This window comes from Phocoena sinus, chromosome 2 (assembly GCF_008692025.1).
Source record: "Phocoena sinus isolate mPhoSin1 chromosome 2, mPhoSin1.pri, whole genome shotgun sequence".
NCBI classification, from domain to species: domain Eukaryota; kingdom Metazoa; phylum Chordata; class Mammalia; order Artiodactyla; family Phocoenidae; genus Phocoena; species Phocoena sinus.
This window is the reverse complement of record NC_045764.1, coordinates 85,795,709-85,816,868: the sequence shown is the minus strand read 5'-3', so window position 1 is coordinate 85,816,868 and position 21,160 is coordinate 85,795,709. Positions and strand designations below refer to the sequence as shown.

The 21,160-nt window shown below is 41.6% G+C and overlaps 1 protein-coding gene across 2 annotated transcripts in view; it reads right to left on the bottom strand.

The window, feature by feature from the left end:
• Window positions 1–21,160, bottom strand: part of SHC4 (SHC adaptor protein 4) — a 131,252-nt gene that overhangs the window by 28,046 nt on the left and 82,046 nt on the right. For both annotated transcript variants that reach the window (XM_032624093.1, XM_032624094.1), the window contains exons 6-9: window positions 18,899–18,950; window positions 8,947–9,070; window positions 7,315–7,486; window positions 4,960–5,020 (exon numbers count right to left, since the gene is read on the bottom strand). In XM_032624093.1, coding sequence (XP_032479984.1) covers window positions 4,960–5,020; window positions 7,315–7,486; window positions 8,947–9,070; window positions 18,899–18,950 — 409 coding nt within the window. The remainder of the gene's footprint in view (window positions 1–4,959; window positions 5,021–7,314; window positions 7,487–8,946; window positions 9,071–18,898; window positions 18,951–21,160) is intronic.

Here is a 21,160-nt window from a genome sequence, read left to right as displayed (position 1 = left end):
CTGGGCCCTGGAGCCTGTGCTCCGCAACGGGAGAGGCCACAACAGTGAGAGGCCCGCGTACCGCAAAAAAAAATAAAAAATTTACTGAAAGTGGAATATGATGAACAGTATTTGTAAGAAGTCTGCTTCTAAATTAACATGGACCTGGGTTCCACAGATCCCTGTGGTATCTCTTACTATTTGTGTGGCCAGGGGCAAGTTACTTAACCTCTCTGTCAGTTTTCATACCTGTAAAATGGGGATGCCGAGCTTAAAATACATTGTGAGGATTAAATGAAAGAATGTGGGTAAGCCCCTCACTGAGCATAGTGCCTGCCTTGCAGCAGGCGTTCTTCTCACTGTTCAGTTGTGTGTCTACTGGGCCTCTCTGCACATGACGCTTATCTCTTGCTGTAATATCCTTCCCATCCATTTCTTGACCTAACTCCTATTTGTCCTTTAAGATTCTGCTCTGAATCCCCCTCCTTCAGGAAGCTTTCCACTGAGTCCTCCCTCCTCCCCCGCCCCCCACCCCAGGCTGGGTAAGGTGCCACTCCATAATAAAGTGTAGGTCTCTGTTTACTTCCCTGTCTTCCCCTTGAGACCGAAAATTCCCTGAGTCCTGAGGAGAGACTAGAACCCATTTTTCTGAGTATCTTCTTCATCTTCAATGCCTGGTATGAAGCAGATGCTCAAAAGGAAAATGTCAGCCGAATGAACAGATGACTGAATGTCTACCCAGTTTTCCTTTCTTAGCAAATGTGACCCCACCACGCTCTCAAGACCCCAAGTCAACCCTTAGCGCAGGGGGCTGACTCATCTGCCCCTCACAGAGCACTGGCATGAGCTGACCACATCAAGTTCACCATCCCACAGGGTTACACAAAAGCATCAATGTCTATACAGTCTCTCTTAAAAACTACCATTCCCTTTTCTCAAATGCACCATTATATCTAAGTCAGCAAAGTTGTCTTAAATTTAAAAAAACAAATAAACAAACTCACCCCATGCTGAAATTTAAAATCTTTCTAGGATAAAGTGTGTGGTTATTCAGAGCTTAACTACACACGCCAGCCATCATGCATTCCAAAAGTTCTTTGTGCAAAGTGTTACTCTGAGAAACTATCCAACCTGCCTAAGAGAAGATTTGTGGCAGAAAATAAATACATACACGGTGTATATACTGGAGGTACCAAAGTTTTTAAGTGCTAGCCCTTAGGGTCTGTGGGAATTTAACATCTTTTTGATTAAAAATATCAACATTTTCATTTTGACTTGAAGGTTGGGGAAACAGTATGCTATTTTGCTAATTATTTTTTTCCACAAGGGAATTTATTATTAAGGACAGGGATCTTTTACACATCTGGCAATAAATATAATTAACTCCTTCAACAGGAAGCCTACTGCAGTACTTATTATACACCAGAATTCAAATTTTAAGTCAATATTTGAATAAATGTCTTTGAATTAAAAAGCCAAAACTTGTTGAAAATGTTTGTATAGGTGTCTCTCAAATGCTTATGTGTGAATCTCTGGGAAAAGCCATAAAAACTGTCTATTTGCTATTTTGGCAACTGCTGTTAATTTGGTGACTGGTCATAAATTTCTGATCTTATTTATTTACTTATTTGGCTTCATCGGGTCTTAGTTGTGGCACGCAGGACCTTTGTTGCAGCATGCAGGATCTTGTGGCACGTGGGCTTCTCTAGTTGCAGCATGCGGGCTTCTCTAGCTGCGGCACGCAGGCTTTTCTCTAGTTGTGGTGTGTGGGCTCAGTAGTTGTGGCACGTGGGCTCAGTAGTTGCAGCACGCAGGCTTAGTTGCCCCATGGCATGTGGGATCTTAGTTCCCCAATCAGGGATCAAGCCCATCTTCCCTGCATTGGGAGGTGGATTCTTAACCACTGGGCCACCAGGGAGCCCTCAGATCACTTTTAAACACATACCCAAGTAGTCATAGGCAGGCCCCAAGATAGGAACCCCTGACTTCTGGGTGTCTGTGGATGAAAAGACACTGAGTTAGGAAAGTCCTTCCTGTCACAGCAGGAGGGACTTATACTTGTCACAGCCCCCGGAGCAGGGGTTGAGTCCTTCAATCCCTCTATGTGCTGAGTGGCTGAGGTCTGGGGAAATGGCTTCCTAGCACTCTGGTTCCCACTGGAAGTTAGAACCTGCTTTTCTAAGAAAACAATGCTGTAGCTCAGTGATTTTCAGGGGAAGAGGATATCCAGCTGGAGGGTTTTTTCCAAACTATAAACACTATCTCTCATCTCCCCGAGATTCTGAAAGGTTCCCAGCCATGAATTGTTACCTTATTGCCACCAAAAAGGAAGACAGTGTGCTGAAGCTCAGTATTGGTCCCAGACTCTTCCACAATTAGAGTATAACTGAAGAACAGATGCTTACAATAGAATATCCTATTGTTGTATTTGTCATTACAACATATGCACTTAAGCTCCAGCATAGGAAACCAAATAGTAGAATATGGTCACTTGTCTAGGAGATAGCCAACATGGCTAAAATTAATTCTACGGAAAAATAGATTCCAGGCTCCAAATAAGTGTTTATTACAAAAGTCTGTTCTTGAGTTTGGATCTGATAGTGGCTTAGGGCATGTGTAAAGCATGAAAGAATAAGGGGTTACGTTGTTTGTTGATTTAAAGGAGAAATAAAACCAAGATAAACAGAAAGAACAAATTGGATTCTATGACAAGGTTATACTTACAAAAAGAAAAATCTTGAATAAAGTTGAAATGGTGTTGCTTTGAGGGGAAGGACACTTTAAAAATGTAAAATAAAAATCAAGGTGAAAGCTTCTGAGGAAAAAAAAAGAAAGGAGACCTTGCCCCTTTTCTCTGATGGTAGTGTCGTGATTTCGAACATTCAACATCATTCTAGAAATGTCGAGGATTCCTGTTCAGTGAGTTCCCTTCAGAAGCTAGGTGGCTGAGGCCAGCGGGGCGTGTCATGACGACTGCTTAATGGGGAGGAGGGATGAGCTGTGGGAAAAGAGGTACTGGGGCAGGGCGAAACATTCTGGAGTTCCACAGGACTCTCTCCTAGATCCAAAACTCTCTCTCCCCCTCCATGTACCCTCTCAATGCAGTGATCTGGGAACTGGTCCTGGCACACTTAGGAATACCAGTACTCATTTATACTCTTTCTCTCCCTTCCCCTCCCACTTCCCTCTCTGTGCCTGGATAATTCCCACTCATCCTTCAGGTCTTAGTTTGGTTGTTACTTCTTTTGGGAGACCCTCTCTAGCCTCCCAGATTAAGTTAGGTTTCCCTGTTATTTGTTCCCGTAACATCCTGGGCTTTGAAACGCTCATCACATTTGTAAGCACTGGTTTAAGGTATGCCCTCTGGCTAAACTGCAAAAGACATGAATGCCAATTGTGTCTCCATCCCTAGCACCCAGCTCAGGGCCCCACCCACAGGATGACCTGATATGATCACTGAGTGCATTGTTGGATAAATGAAGAACACAGAATGAGAAAAAACAGGATGTGGAGACAGTTCAAAGTGAGCTTCAGCACAGGCAGAAAATGGATACAAGACTACAAAGCACATGTGGTATGTTCCTGACTATTAAATCCTAGGTTAGGAATCTCTAGGGTAAAGGAAAAGAGGAAGAAGGAAGGAACTGCAGCTCCTAGAGGACACAGTTTTAAAAAGACATTTACACTTGACACTAATTTGTTTTAGTCATATTATTAAGAATTCATTTGGAATTTTAAATTCCTTTAAAGAGTGGCATCGAATTTTAATTTCCTTCAAAAAGAACCAAGTTTTTAAAGAATTTAAAATACTGCCTCTGCTCACTACTCTGATTATTTTTGCAGGGTGGAGGAAAGTGGTAATCACAACCGTACCAAGACCCTCATGTACCCCCACTGTATAAGAAATAATAAAATTCATGGGTTACACTGGCAAAATTCCATAAGAAATATGAAGATATCCTTGGAAGTGAGAAACTACCTTCTAGTTGGCAAGTGTCTGCTAATTTAATTTGAGTTCCGAAGTGTGGTTCTCCAACTCTATCCTCCACTGCATTATTTACAATGTCCAGTTATCTCCCCCTCTAAAGCTGCAAAATTGTCCTTCCCAAAGAAATAAATACTTTCAACAATTTATAAGAATAAAATGACTAACTAGCAGTAGAATGTTTTTATGAAAATATATTTCCAACCTGAGAGTCTATGCCCTACATTTGTGTTGTGGAAAAGTTGTGCCTGATGTCAGTTATCACATGCAGTAATAAGACATTTAATGCCCTGGCAAGTACGGGGTGTATGAACCTCTAATTGGGACTCTCACATTTCAGATTTCTTTTTGTTCGCTTTGCCAAGCAGAAATAAAGGTTTTTTCTTAATCCTAATGGATCTGACAAGCATCAATTTTCATATTAGCTTATTGTCTGATATTCTTTGAAATGGAACTGCCTTGAGTTTTGAGTAGAGAAATCACCTTTCCAGTAAGAGAGCTTTCATGATATCCAAGCAGTGAGGGACTTCCCTGGTGGCGCAATGGTTGAGAGTCCGCCTGCCAATGCAGGGGACACGGGTTCGTGCCCCGGTCCGGGAAGATCCCACATGCCGTGCAGCGGCTGGGCCCGTGAGCCATGGCCGCTGAGCCTGCGCGTCTGGAGCCTGTGCTCCGCAACGGGAGAGGCCACAACAGTGAGAGGCCCGTGTACCGCATAAAAAAAAAAAAAAAAAAAAAGCACTGAAAGATTCCATAAAGCAGCATTGTAGTGTGGAAGAGTACACAGGAGCAGGGGAGAACCATAGCTTTTCAACTGACACACTTGTGGCATTCTGTGCTTCTCAGAATGTGGGAAGCCTGCAACTGAAGCATTACATGTTTGGTTATATACACCTGACTTTCCCATGAACTATTTAAGAGCAAGGGCCACACACGACCATATAACGTAGAAGAAATAAGGCGAGTGGCAGATGGGGAAGGGCAGTTGTACCTACCTATTGCCCTGCTTTGTTCTAGACAGTTCTCATACACACTGCTGCACTTGGAGTTTCCCGGCTGTATAAACAACAAATTGTGAAACATTTACAAACACAGTAAACGTTCATAAACTTTCAAAAAACACACAAAACACTAATAATGCTCCCAGCAGAATTTAGCAGACAACTCCATTTTCTGACACAGGAAGTGTCTGACAGGTGAGAAAAAGAAACTGAGATTTTGGACGGGGAGTATAGCCTCCTTTCCCAGTGCACTGATTTGGAACTGCAGAGGTGGGTCTGATTAGGGTGGGGGAGGTCATAAATGTAAGGTCTATATCCTGAGGGTTATAGACCTCGGCTTGGGAGGTCACATTCCAGGATTCAATCCAAGCTCAGCCAGAAAGTGTGATTTCCAGGACACTTATATAAACACTGGCCATTTAGCAAACCTCTATTTAACCGTGAACTGGCAGATTGGAGCCCCACTCTACTAAGGTTTGTGCCAGACCCACTTTTCATCCTTGAAAAATCTCATGCTATCAAAGGCTTCAATTATCCCATATACACACAGCTCTCTTCTGTAAGGGTATGGGATCTACTGATGCCTTTGAGAAGGGCAATGTCTTTGCTTTAGAAAGATTAACCCAGCAATACTATGCAAGAGGGTTTAAAGGAATGAAACTGGAGACAAGGAAGGGGCTTTCAGAATCATCTGGGCAAGTGAGGACCAGAACTTAGAAAGATGCAACAGGAATGAAAAAGGTTGGGTAGATTTAAGAGACCTTCATGGTAGGATCCTAAGTCTTGAAGACTGAGTTGATAAGTGTGAGAAAACAAAAGACTGTAGATCAGAGAAAGAATAGGAGTGCCATTAATAAACATGAGTACGTCAGGAGAGGGATCTAGCTTGGAGTCAAGGTAAAATGCTGAGTCTAATCTTGGTATAAACAAGCAATGAAATGCTTGTGGCATCACAGCTGGAGAGGTAGGTAATGGCTGAAGACAGAGAAGCTGGTGGAGTGTGTGCACAGGTGGCATGTCAGAGGAGAAACCAGGGCCAAGGGCAGAGCACTGGATAGGGATTCCACGGTGGTAAGGCTTGGGTTTGCAGGGGAGGGCATGCAAGAAAACAAGATATAAGAAGGAAAGATGTGGGCTTCCCTGGTGGCGCAGTGGTTGAGAATCCGCCTGCCGATGCAGGGGACACGGGTTCGTGCCCCGGTCCGGGAGGATCCCACATGCCGCAGAGCGGCTGGGCCCGTGAGCCATGGCCGCTGAGCCTGCGCATCCGGAGTCTGTGCTCCGCAACGGGAGTGACCACAGCAGTGAGAGGCCCGTGTACCAAAAAAAAGGAAAGATGCAACTTACTTTGAAACGCATCAAAAATCAGATGGATTGATGGGTGATAGCTAACAACATAGGATGACAGGGCAAATAGAGTAGAATTATAATTGTAGAATCTAGGTGGTGAGTATATGAGTGTTCATGTGTAATTCTTTCAACTTTTTTGTAAGTTTGAATATACTCAATAAAATGTAAAATGTTAGAAAACATGAAAAAAGAAAGAAAAGCAGCAACTAGAGATGCAGAATGAGAATGACATGACGAAAATGTTTAGAAGCTAACAGAAGAGGTCTGAAAAAAAAAGAGGCAGCCAACAGATATCACAGGCTATAGACAGATTCAGAATATTGAAGAAGGAAATAGATTTAACAATTAAACCGTTGGTGACCAAAAGAAAAGTTGGTGACCACTGTACAAGAAATTTCTATCAAGTTGTCAAGCAGAGTTCAGATTTTGGAAGCGTAGTGTGGATGTGAATGCAGAAATACAGGCAGTGTTTTCTAGAAGTTTGTGGGTGAAAGGAAGGTGAGAGAGAGGTAGGACATTATTAGATGAGTTGGAGGAGTCCGAGTTTATTTGCAGACAGAAGCGAAAGAACAAGTAGACAGACAGAGAATAAAGACTGAGACAGAGGTTGATGGACAGAACAAGGGCACAGAGTTGGTAAGAGGGGATGGGATCAGGAGCTCAGGGAGAAGATTAGCCATGGAGACAGTAGCTAAGGAAGAGAACCAAGGAGAACACAGGAAGACTTAGAGATGCGGAAGGGTGAAGCTGAAAATAACATGTTGGACCGTCCTTGTCTTCCCAATGAAGTAAGATGTGAGGTCACTTGCTGAGGATGAGGTTGGGGGATTGGGAGTAAAAATTATTGAGTACAGGTTCCGACAATGATTCACTCTCTGGCTCTGTACTGAGGAAGATGATACCTTCTCTAAACTAGCATTTGGTAATCCTCAAATTAAGCTCTCAGTGGTAAGGACAGAACTGCATTGTTAGTTCTAATAGCATTAAAATGTTACTTACCAAATAGCACAACTTTTCACACCGTATGGGGCAGTAAGCCATTTGTTCTGTGGTTTGAACTTTGATCCGTACATCTGAAACACCACCTGCAGGCGGCTGCTTGCCCGGGATTTCATTGTAATACTCACGATCTTCTCTCTCCTCAGCATGGTCATCAATGTGCACCTCCTCACTGTAAGGGAAAAAAGAATCCCCAAGAGGCTGGGTGGGAATTCAAATGCTGTAGGGGATGTAGAGTGATCAGAACCATGCAAATCGTCCTGAAACAGCTGGATGGAAGCAACCAGATGGCTGAATTGTTAGGTTTCTGTAGACAATTAAAGTGGGGTAAGCCAACAGAAAGTGCCAAGGGTGATGCTTTTGTGTCTCCTCTCAGTGATAAAATATATACATACACATATATATATGAACTCCCTGAATGTCAGTTGTTTTTGTCAATCGGATAAAAACACAAAGTTTTCCTGGATTTTTCCAGCACTCTTTCATTGTACCATTTTGGAAATGTTTTGCTCAAAGGAAATTTAAATATTGGGCAGTGGGCCTGGCCCAGTTTACTAAACCAAGATGAAAAAAATAGAAGGCTATGGCCAGCTAACTTGTCTGCACAAATCTGGAGTATATGAGATTCATAAAGAAATATTAGAACCATATGTGGCAAGTGGGGAGATTTGTGTAAACATGCATTGTTTTTAAAATTGAAACAGGGCAAAAAAAAAAAAAAAACAGATTTTTCTTCCAAATTGGAATTAGGAAAAGTTTCTTATGAGAAAGAATAAATCAAGTCCATTTGAATTGAGCTGATTCCACTGACAACCCACACAGTTTTGTTGGGTTCATTACATGTCAACAAAATAACAGCACTAAGAGGTAAGTGCTACCCTAGGAAAAATTCAACAAGGCCTGCTGGTAGCCCCTCCCCTTTGCTACCCCAGACCACCTCATACAGGGAGATCTCCAAACCCGGTGTCTGTTGATACACAAAATGACAAATTAGGGGGGTTCCAGAAATGCATTTAAAAGTGTCCAAATATTTTATTTCTTGGGTGTGAATTCTGCAAGTCAGGGGCCTCACTGCATTCCACACGTGGTGGAGTCTGACAGGCCTGAAAAGGGTTCAGCTTTCATTGTGGACTAGACAGAACAACCAGATCCCTGGGTCATGTCATGTTCTACTCCTGCCACAGTCCGGCTGGAGCTGATCTATTTGCACTGCAAATGAACAAACTAATAGGAATTCCTGCCACAGACATTTGACTCTTATTATTTTGCTCTTCTTTCTTAATTTTTTTAACTGATCTGCAAGGGATGTGGGGTTGAAACAAACCTAAGAAATTTGTTCATGCTCATTGTATGACATTAGCTAATTAATTTATAGCTCTGTATACCATCAGAGAAACAGGGTCGACCCCTTCTCACTTTTAGTGTTTCCTCTAATTCTATTTCAAAGCAAGAGGAAATACCTGAACAAATATGAATGGAAGAAAAATAGAAATGTCACTATTAGTTTGTACTGAAACTGTACCTATTTTTAAAAAAAAATTGCTAAGTTCATCAGTCAATTTAAAATGCCATATGAATTTTAAAACGAAACAAAATATGATAAGTCAAATAATTATAGAACTCCTGGCTGACCTTTCAGAAGAAGTATTCAAAGAAGGATTTTTCAAATACTGTTTAAACCGGAGTTCAAAAGCCTGCCCTATGGTACTTATGACGTCTTGGGCCATTCCATTGCTGCATTCCAATATGTGGCAGGCTGCAAGAGGACACACAAAAAAATTACAATAAATTTTCAGTAAGAGAAGATTAGATAAGTTCAAAATACTCCCAGAACATGAACTGGTAATTGAGTAAAAGTAGGTTTATAAGCTCTCTTCAGCTCTGAAATGGCATACTTCATATTTCATATGCATCAAAGTGAAGAAACATTCATATCTGACAACTAAGTATCTCAAAACACTTACAAATTTGGGCCTGGAGGCAGGTATTTGGGGCCCACATTTTAATAAAGGCAGACTGATCTTGACTAATAATGTGACCCATGTTCAGTGTTAGCTCTAGAATTCAATACAGAAGATGCTTAGGGCAGCAACCTGACGGGAAGATGAGGTTTACAGCCTTGTCTTTGCATGGTACACTACAGATGACTGAGAAAGGGTAACTCTCTAAACCTCCCCCCACAAAACGGGGGATGAGCTACTGGTGAAGAGAGGGGCTTTAGAATACCCCCTCCTCTAGCCATCCCCTTTCCCTGTCATTGCTACTAGAAAGCGGTGATGGTATGGTAATCCCTGTCTTTGAAATCCTATTAAAGGACTATCTCCAATAAACATCCAGACCAAGATTCCATGAAGCTGACATTACTAGAAGATATTAAAAATTTTATTAGACACTTTCTTTGAAAGACAGTTACTGGAAAGGGCTAGTTATCACTAGCAAATTAAAGAAATAAATTGTGGAGGGGGCAGCTGACGGAACATCACAAACGAACTGGCACATCCGCTGCTGCTGCTTCTGTGTAAAAACCAGAGCTTGTGTTCAGGGACTATAAATTAATCTCCCCGTCATATGGAATATCAGTTGCCTTGGTTAGAGTATGGTGTTGTGCTTAGGGCCTTACAATACAAAACCTGAATTGAATTTGAAGTTTCCTCAGGATGGCTTAGAAAAGAGTCATAAGGATGACTTAAAGATATAGGCAATAAAGTCTCATGAGAAATTTTTAAAACGTATATTGGTTTGTATAGCCTGAAGAATTGAGGGATGAGGAAAAGCTTGATAATGGTTCAATATATACAAGAATGTTGTAAAAACTGTCAGCTATTCTCCGAGAATAGGAAAGGCTTAAGTGAGTACATAGCAAAATAGCTTAGATACCAGGGAAGCTGTGAGATGGTGGAACTGTGGAACCAACACTGGAACATTTTACTAAAAGGGATACCTGAGGAGAGGAGGATACCTGTCGTGATGGAATGATTTAACTGTGTTGACTTGGAAGCGTGAGTTTAGGCTCTGCATTGTCTTGAAAAGGATTTTGTATTATTTAAAGTAAAAGAAAATTCATTCACTTCTAACTGAATTTGCAGAGCCTATAACAGTGGGTTAAGGTAGAACTTACAATGGTGTTTCCTAGCTTTATGCTGATATCATCTCAAGGAATCTCAGATAATTCTCATTTCAGAATTAGCTGAACATTTACTTAAAGAATTGATGTCTCTGAACTTTGGGAAGGGGTGTGTGTGTGTGTGTGTGTGTGTGTGTGTGTGTGCGCGTGCAGGGGGTGGCATCAGTAAATCAAACCATGCTAAGGTGTCAAATCTCCAAAAGGGTTAATTATCATTTCTTACAAGGCTGTCCCTTTAAAGCAGCAATTTGGATCTTGAAATAGACTTAGGAGCCAATTACAGTTCTGAAAACGCAATTAAGAATATCTATAAGTTAATATCCTTTTTACCAAAGGAAAATGTTTGGTCTGTCTTTAGACTGCCATTGTATATTGCCCCTTCTTTTTCTCTACACTAGCTTCACACAGGGACCAACACATAGAATGTGTTCTAAAAATACGTGAAGAATGAATAATTCTGATTTTTCTAATCACACCCATAATTCTACTGTGAGAAATTGTCTTCAATGTTACCATTGTGGGGCAGCATCTCACAACCAGTGAGTGGTACAGATGATTGCTTGGGACATTTGTGAAAATGGTCTCCTCTTTCGTCAGGCCTCATATCCTTAAACCTACAAAGCGCCCTTGGAGATGTGTCCTCTGGTGGAGCCAAAACAGTTGTGTTACGTTCTGAGAAGAAAAGGTAATTCACTTGAATTCTTTTCTTTTCATCCATAAATTCCTGGTCCAATTAAAAATGAAGTCAAGACCAGGAATCATATCAAAATGGAAACAATTTTTGTAATTTTATTTTCTCTTAGGATCAAGGAGATGTCTTGAGATAAAGATGGAAAAGATAACGAGAGAGGCAGGAAAAGGAAAGGAGGGAGGGAGGGAGGGAGGGAGGGAGGGAGGGAGGGAAGGAGGGAGGAAGACCAAAGTGTACCTCCCATGAGAGGGATGTGAGAACAAAGATGGCTGAAAAAACTCTGTGAAAAGATTCAGATCCCAGTTCAAGTTCTAATTATGCCACAATCTGTGTGAATAAGGTACTCTATAGCAAGGTCCTCACCTGCCAAGACAGGGCCCTGCGTGATCTCTGAATCCCTTCTTGCTTTATAGAAATCCTATCCTCCCTCAGTCGCAGTAGCTTAAACCCTCTGAGGTACAGGGCAAGGCACGTGGGCACAGGAATGAATGAATCAACCCACCCACTAAGTGTCCTCTACCACTTCTCACGTACTCCTAAAATGTTTTATTTCTTGCAACTTTGCTGACTCTGATACTTGAGGGTTTTGTCCTGTTCCTGGGCTGATGCTACCAACACACTTTCTGCTTTGCTCTGGATGACCTTATTGCTGTCATATTACTTTTTTTTGGATTAAACAGAAAGAAAACACAGTGGTGCCTATCTCCATGAAAGAAACGACTGGACAAAAAGTCTGACCCTGTGCAGGTGTCCTGTGCAGCCTCACCAAGTTCAGGGAACACACACATTTTGATGGTGCTCTCGTTGCCACTCACATGCTGCTCTGTGAAAATGCTCTTTGTTCTTTTCTAGGTTGGTCATGAGCCAGAATAGGAATGGGTTTGCCCCCTTTCCCAGTGCTAGACCCATCTTCAAAAATTCAGATAAGCACCAGCTTAGCCAGGAATTTCCCAATCTTTAGCTAATGGGAAGGAAGAAAGACAGCATATAAAAAGTCCCAATTCCCCAAGAAAGGATTTGACTTTCCAGTGATGTGATAATTTTGCATGGAGGCCTGAGCCTTGATCTCCATATCTGGAATCAGAAACACACCTGGGTTCTTTTCATCCTGCCTTGTAGCCAGATAGACCTACAATTCTATTCTTAGTATCAGGTACTGTACTATATTAAGTAAGATTTAAAAGAATCTTGGATTCTTATTCTTCTGTCGTTTTCATGTGGTTTCCTAATTGGATAGTCATGGACAAGAGGCTGAAAACAATTCTTCAAGAATAACAGGCCCTTCTTTATTGTTTTATATTTAAATGGACCAGTTTTATTGTTTTCGTTGCTCGTTTGCTTGTTGCTTTTGGTTTTTATCAGAAAATTAGAAATTCAAGAGTGCAGCTTCTCAGATCAACCACCAGATGGTGCTGTGGGACTGAAGCGTGGAGCCTACCACCCCTTAGGAAGAAACCAGCCTGAAGGAGCTAGCCTGCAGTCCAGTCCATAGTTTCAGAATGTCACTAGGACCATAACGCATGTATTTTATAACCATAAACATAAATATACATAAGTGGGTTAATTTAAATTGGTTTTACGGTGTTCTTTTGTTTTGTTTTGGTTTGTTTTGGGGTTTTTTTTTTTGCTTTCTTCAGAGACTCAGGACCATGGCCTTCCTATATCCAGGTAGTTCAGGTAAACTGGAACCTCTTCACAGACTAGATTCAGAGAAAATATTTAAGCCTTTCTGGACTGTACACATTTGGAGTAAGAAGTGAAGAGATTTCCTCATTTACAGCAATTACAGGGGCAGGCTGTATTAGTCACTAGGTAAACTCAAAACACTCTTACTGGAACTTACCTTTTCTACAGAAAAGGCCTTTTATAGAATAAGGAGTTCACTAAAGAGTCCTAGCCAAGATGGAAAAAGTGGCAGCTTCCCTGCCTTGAATGCACTAATGCTATAAGTGAATCAAGCAGATGGGAGACAGTGGGAGCATTCAGGATTATTAGCATGAAGCCTGGCTCCCCCCCGGCTCTCCTCATCCCTGAGGTCTGGCTCCTGCCTTGACCCATGCACTGACACACTGTGCTTCCCATGGTGACCAGTGGCCTGTCAACTACTGGACTGAATGGCATTTTCTACCTCCATTGCCCTTAACTCTTCTTCAGTCTGAGACATTCCCAGGTTCTTCTCCCAGAGAAACTGCTCTTCGTGCATCTCAGCGGATACTCATCTCTTGGTCTTCTCCCACTCCCTGAGACCCTCAGCCTTCTTCTTTCTGGGTTCTTCCTTCAGTGATCTAGCTCACCCTTAGGGCTAAGAAGCTGCAGCTTTTCCAAACCTGCACCTGAAGGTCTGTCTCTCCTCAGGCCCCACAAACCTCTAGGCGTCTCCTTTCTACTGAACATGTTCCCCTGGATGAACCAAACTCACCAGGTAAGTTTACAACATTGTCTTTCTGATTTCACTGTTTTTTGTATTTATTCAAGGAATCAGAACATTCTTTTCGTTTTACTAATGTAATAAATATTCATTATAATAGTTTTAGAAAGTAGAAAGACTCTAGGAAATAAAAATTACATAAGTCTCACTATCCAGGAATAACTACATACTATTAACATTTTGGCATGTGTCTTTCCAGTCTTTTTTTCTATTACATCTTTACTGGAGTATAATTGCTTTAGTGTTGTGTTAGTTTCTGCTGTATAATACACTGAATCAGCTACATGTATACACATATCCCCATATCTCCTCCCTCTTGAGCCTCCCTCCCACCCTCCCTATCCCACCCCTCTAGGTGGTCACAAAGCACCGAGCTGATCTCCCTGTGCTATATGGAGCTGCTTCCCACTAGCTATCTATTTTACATTTGGTAGTGTATATATGTCCATGCCACTCTCTCACTTCATCCCAGCTTCCCCTTCCCCTTCCCCCACCTCTGTCCTCAAGTCTGTTTCTCTATGTCTGTGTCTTTATTCCTGTTCTGCCCCTAGGTTCAACAGAACCATTTTTTTTTTTAGATTCCATATATATGTGTTAGCGTACGGTATTTGTTTTTCTCTTTCTGACTTACTTCACTCTGTATGACAGACTCTAGGTCCGTCCACCTCACTACAAATAACTCAATTTCGTTTCTTTTTATGGCTGAGTACTATTCCATTGTATATATGTGCCACATCTTGTCTTTCCTATCTTTTTTCCAAAAAGTTACCTGGAATCATACCATACGCATTGTTTCATAATCTGCTTTTTGTACTCAGTAACATTAATTGCTGCATGGTAGTACAGTCTATGGATTCATTTAAATAGTTTGCTATTTATGAATACTGAATTTTCTTTTTCCTATTGTATCAATAACACATGACAGTGATCTTTACTGCTTAATCTTTGTGCATGGCTTATTTCCTTAGAAGTGAAGTTGCTGGTTCAAAAGTGTTTACCTTTTTTTAAAGTTTGATGCAAATTGTCAGTTTGCTCTCTGAAACATTTGGATCTGCAGTGTTCAAGAGTTCCTACTACTCTAAATCACGTTTTACCTTTTATCAAGACAAAGTATGATATCTAATTATAATTTGTGTTTCTTTGATTACTAGTAAGGTTAAACTTTTTTTTTTTTAATGTTTCTTGGTGCCTTGTGTGCTCCAGACCTGGAGTCGGTCCAGGTACTTACTAGCTGGGTGAGCTTAGTAAAACCATCTTTTCTCAATTCCAGAGTTTGCTTCTACAAAAAAGGAGTAACATTAATACCTACCTCATAGGATCGTTGTGAGGTTGAAATGAGACCATGCAGACTAAATACTCTTGATAATGCCTGGCATGTGGTGAGCACGCAGTAAGTAACTTTCTTGTTCCTATTTCTCTATTGGATTGCTTTTCCTATTTGTAAAACTCCCTGTTTCTTTAGTGCACACCACTTCAGATTGCTCAGGACAGTAATAATAATGGCTATCATTTATAGCATACTTACAATGAGCCAGGCACTGAGAGATTTGCATCGCATACAATATCTCATTAAATCCTCAGGATCATCTGATTTCTTTTTTTTTTTTTAAATCAATGCTTGTATCTAAATAGCTCCCAAGTACTATTAGTTCACAATTTGGTCCAGACTGTCCCTTCTTCCCCCAGTGCAGTTTAAAGCATCATCACCCCTGCCCAGGACCAATGAGACGTCCTCCAAATTGGACTTTACAATTCCAGACTGCTTTCCTGCCCTCCAATATCACCTTTACAGATACAAAGGCCAGAAAAATTATCATTTTTTAATTTCAGTAGAATGGCAGAAGCCAGGATAAGTTTTTATAAAGCTCAAAATCTTCAATAGCTCCCAGTGACCTTTTGGCTGGCATTCAAAGCCTCCACAATCTCCCTACCTTTTCAGCCATGGCTCCCCTACTTCTATTCTTTGCTTTCCCTGCAATCCCACCTTTGCCCACCATCCAAACCCACAGCCCCAAGCTCTCACTGCACAGTTCTTCCACCTGCGCCTTTATTCACTTATTGCACAAAGCCTACCTGGGCACCTGCCAGGCTCCAGGCACTATTCCCTATGCTCCCCTACTTCTCCTGCACACCCTACAGCTTCTGTTTCTCTCCCCCGTGATGATGAGCCCATGGTGGCCAGGAATTATTTTTCTCCCACAACAATTACCTCAGCCCATTGTAAATTAGTATGTAATTAATAATTATTTGAGGACTCAAGAGCTGTGCTGGTACCTTTGTACAGAAATTAAAGTCCAGAGGCTCAGGTGAGGGGGAAGGATTTAACACTAGAGGGATGTGCAAGCAGTGGGTATGTCGTGAACAGAGTGGCTTCTCGCAGAAGGCTTCCCAACCAAGATAAACAAGAGAAGGGGTGAGGGGACAAGAAAAGGAGTGATGAGGAGATACTAACTTTTTTGCCCAAGAAAATCACCATAGATTTCTAAGTCATCTAGCTACTCAACAGAACTGTTTCCCTAAAGAAGAAAGATGAGAAGAGACTGTAAAGGAAATGATGCTTTCCCCGTATTACCTCAGTTACTCCTCCCAATAACACCAGCAAGTAGATGTTATTTCTCCCACTTAAAGAAACTGAGGTTCAGGACGTGAAACAGCTTGGCTGAGGCCTATGGTGAGATGGGGGAAGAATTATGATTCCCACCCAGACTGTCTGACTCCAGCACCTTTCTTACTTCCTACACATGGGCTGGGGACTAAAAAAAGAAAACAATGAAACCTCTATTTGAACCATTTCTGAATCTATTCTCAACTCTCAAATCCCATCCATGAGCTCAGTCAATAGTTCTCATAAATGCCTTTGCAGAATCCGCAGGCCGGGATCCCCGTGGATCCCCTTCTAGCAACTCAGCTCTGATGAACTACTAGGACACCAGAACGGGAGATTTCAAAGTGAACAAGTTATGGAATTTAAGAAAAAAAAAATGTCATGAAGAACCTAGGGGTAAGACAGGAATAAAGACACAGACCTACTAGAGAATGGACTTGAGGATATGGGGAAGGGGAAGGGGAAGCTGTGACAAAGCGACAGAGAGGCATGGACATATATACACTACCAAACGTAAACTAGATAGCTAGTGGGAAGCAGCCGCATAGCACAGGGATATCAGCTCGGTGCTTTGTGACCGCCTGGAGGGGTGGGATAGGGAGGGTGGGAGGGTGGGAGACGCAAGAGGGAAGAGATATGGGAACATATGTATAACTGATTCACTTTGTTATAAAGCAGAAACTAACACACCATTGTAAACCAATTATACTCCAATAAAGATGTAAAAAAAAAAAAATAGTGAACGAGTTGCATCGTATTTGCTCTGCCTCTCGTATTTCACTTAAACAAGCAGGGAGATTTGCAAGCATGTGGATCCTGCTCACCATTAGCCTCAGCAAGGAGCAGAATCTTTGAACGCCTCCTGCTGTTTACTGAAGAGCAATGACATGCCTGAGATATTCAGTGACTGATGGAAAAGCTACTAAACATCTGGATTTCCTGATCTATTTGCTCTTCCTTTCACCCTGCCCTTTTCAGGTTGAGAGAAAGGGCTTTGTTGTTCAGAGACCTTCCCAAAAATAGCATACTTTTATTCTTTAGGGAAGCTCAGGCCTGATTAAAAGAGGTTGCTCTTCTGGTATCCTTTGTTGTGTTCTGTTCCTACTCCCCCCGTTTCCCCTTCACTAGTTCCTGTCTCTTCTATCTACTCTTTGAGTAATATCCATTCTTTATTATGTAGTTTAGAGTCTATTTTAATGCAGTATTGCACAGTACTTGTCACCTGTTCCTTCTTTCCGTCTCATCGAGCCATGTTCTCTTGGCCTGCATTTACTGAGAATCTACTCTGTGCCAGGTCCTATGCCAGCAGCTGGTCCTCATAATTTCATTTCTGACAATCACGATCGCTTCCAGATTGACCTCCCTCCCTCCCTGAATCCATCTACTGCATCCTGCTGCCAAACCAACCTTCCTAAATCTCTGTTTTATAAACAGCCTTCTCCACCCTTTGGCCCATAGGAATAAGTTCCTACTTATTAGCTCTCTCCGATCTGCCCTCTAGATGCCCTTTTGACTTTTTTCTCCTCCAAACACAATCGGCATTCTAGTGTTTTATTCACCTGTCCCCAGTACGCCACACACATTTCCGCCTCTGTGTCTTTAGAGCTCTTTGAATTTCCAAATTCCACTCCATGTGTACTTAATAAATGTTTGGGGGGCAGACTCTAGCCCTGCGGTGACAGGGGATGCTGCTCAATTCATAGGCTCTAATTAAGGAGGAGAAGCAACCGAACACTCATCCCTATGAGGAGTCTGAATGTCCCAGAGTTAGGAATGAGAAGCAACACTCTGCATGTCTGTCTGCAGGGGCTCAATGGCCTAACTTCAGGCCCCTGATCCAAAGTGTGGCTAGAAGGTGAGTTTCTTAGGTACCCTTGCCAAATCCTGGGATAAGACAACTAATCAACTCACCCTTCCATTCGCTCAGTCATTCAATAAAAATAGTTATGGAACATCACCTATGTGCAAGGCATTGTGATGAGTGCTTGGGAAACAACGGTGAATAAGATAAACAGGTTCCTGCCCTCCAGGAGCTTTCAGTAGAAAGGAAAGACACTAAACACATAAACAAGTGAGTAAAAGAAATAACAAAAGTGTGGGATGACTGTCAACAGAAGAGAAATAAAGTATTATGACACAGCAGGGTGGCATATACTACTGGAGATGGTAGTATATGAGTCAAAGAAGGTCTCTCTGAAGAAGAAACATTTAAACTGAGATCCAAAAGATGAGAAAATGCCAGACAGAGTGACATGCCAGGCTCCTGAACAGCAAGTGCACAGGCTCAATGCATATAAACACACACACACACACACACACACACACACACACACACACACACACACACACTTGCCAAGGCCACTGCAGGCCAATGACGTCACTGGTTTCGGTCTCAAGGGTAACTCATTTGTCCGCTGGGGATGTGGCAGCCAGCCCCGTCTATTATAACCAAAACAGCTTCTCTTTCGCTTATACAAATAGATGATAAGCCTTTTGGTTTATGGGATGTAAATGGCTCAAATGACTGGTGGGATTTAAATCCCACCTATATATTTTTTCTACTTTGCTCTGGTAGCAGGGCTATTTATTTCGAACTCAGAGTTACTTAATATTTCTAGACCCCAGTATAGCATTCTAGTGACTCTCATCACTTTGCATATTGAAAATAATTGCTTGTTACTTTTTAAAGTTGGTATATACCAGCTCTTAAGAAAATCTAGAAGTTGCTTTCCATACCTCGTTGATTAACTGGATCTTTAGCTACGTAGGCAACATAGTCTGTAGTATCCTATAAAAAAGGGAAAATGATTGCATTTAAAATGAATGCATTGTTACTGTTGAATGATAAGAGTACATTTAGGATATGATACTCAGGCAAGGACCGATACTAAGGTTTCTGTTTAAAGAGCAAAGGAAAGCCATCCTAGAAGGGAACATAAACAAATATACACTATATATTTAGCAACTGTGTGTGGAGTCCACATTCTCTGCCCCTTGGGGAGAGAATTTGAAGATTAAAAATTTAGAGGCAGACCATGCCACTAAGAACAAAAGAGAATGCAGTAGGGAATAGGTTAGGACAAACATTCACCAAAAAATGGTTAGGAACTATAACTCTCCTGTGTTGAAAGTTGAAATACCAGGGGTTACGCAGTCACAAAGGTGTCACAGACTAGGATGTGGCACCATGATTTCCCTGCTGTCCAAACAGATACCACACATATCAGAAAATAAGTTGATTAAAGAGACATGGGTTTTATGGTTGTTAGCTTGCCTGTGTGCAGTGCAACTTACGGAATAAAAGGGCAAAAATACAAGGCACTTATTTGATCAATATACGGAAAGGAGAGATCATTTTTGAGAAAGAGAACCCGTGAAAAACCTAAGGAGTTCAAAAAGAGATGTGTTGCAAACTAGTGCTTACCAGTGGAGGAGGGGCAGGTGGGCAATACAGGGGTCAGGGAGTGAGAGGTACCAACTACTGGGTAGGATCAAGGATGTATGGTAAAACATGGGGAATAGAGCCAATATTTTGTAGTAAGTGTAAATGGACTTTACCTTTAAAAATTGTATAAAAATAAAAAACTTTAAAAGAAAGATAATAGCACCATTTAAACTTATGTTAAAAAAGAGAGACGTTGCTGGCTTTGGAAGAACAAATAAACAAAAAGCTACTTGGTAATTCTGACTTTTATTGAAAACAGTATGCTGATGAATAAGATTTTAATAATTAAAGATGCTTTTTGTTATCTCAGTTCTCAGGAAAAAAAATACACACAATGCCATTTGCAGATTGGAAGTATGACTCTCTAGAGGAAAGATGCAGTCAACTGGCAGGAAATAAAAGCCCATGTTTGTAATACCCTCAAGGACAATCACTTAATAACCCACAATGAATCATACAGGAAACAGATCTCAGGGCCAGCATAACTTGCCTTCAGTTATTTTAAAAAATAACACACACCTAAGTAAATCTCTCTTATGCAAAAAGACAAAAGATTTGAAATATCTTATAAATAAATAAGGTCGTATCTATGAGCTTTACATTATATAATTTAGAAGCAAAGCCACAACTGCCAGGGGCTTGGCTGCTCATTTTAAAGTTGAAGAGGTGGCATGATGCTGTCTGCTATATTAGTTGATGGGAAAGAGGTCATGGGGCCTCTCCAGACCTCAGTTTCCTCATCTTCAAGAGTCTCCAACATTCTCACAGTCCTAAAGTTCTATAACTGTAAATATCTAGGAGAATTTAAAGGATGTTAAAAGTAAAGCACAGATGGGGCGGGGGGAATCTAAGAAATATATTTAATTTTGACATACTCATAATGCATTCTTGAGATGAAGAAAGCATATACAGACACAGAAGCATTCCCAAGAACTGCCTTCAGGGCTGAAAGAAGGAAGACAAGTAAACTGTTTATGAGATGAGAGTAAAAGTGAGGGTGAGCAGCGTGGAGAGGTGAGAGGAACACCCAGTATTTTTGAAACTTTGGAGGGACAATGGTAGAAAGAATGGGTACTACATTGGGCCACGGAGACTTCTGGTTGCCTACCCCTTGGACCGTTATCTGATGTGAAGCTGTAAATTATCTCAGTGAGTGTCCTAAGAAAATACAGACATGTGTTAGCAGCAGTGGGGACAGTTATCACTCCGTGCCAGGCACTGTGCTAGCAGTTTACATGCGCCATTCCACTTAATTCTCACAGCACCTGAGGCAAGGGTGATCATTCCCCATTTTACAGATGAGGACCCTGAAGCTTAGAGTCTAAATAAGTCAAGTCTTATTTGACTCCAGAGCCTGGCACTCCACCATGCTACCTCCCTGACCTGAGGGTAGAACTTCACTTGGGGGACCTCTAATGCCAAGGCTTCTGGTCACTCCAGTTTTCTACTTAAAACCAGCAGGCTTTCTCTCCAGCTGCAGAGAGCACAAGGGTGCCACTCAATTCAGTAGGTACAAACTTTCCCACAGTGGCTACAATTCTTTCCTGTTTGTC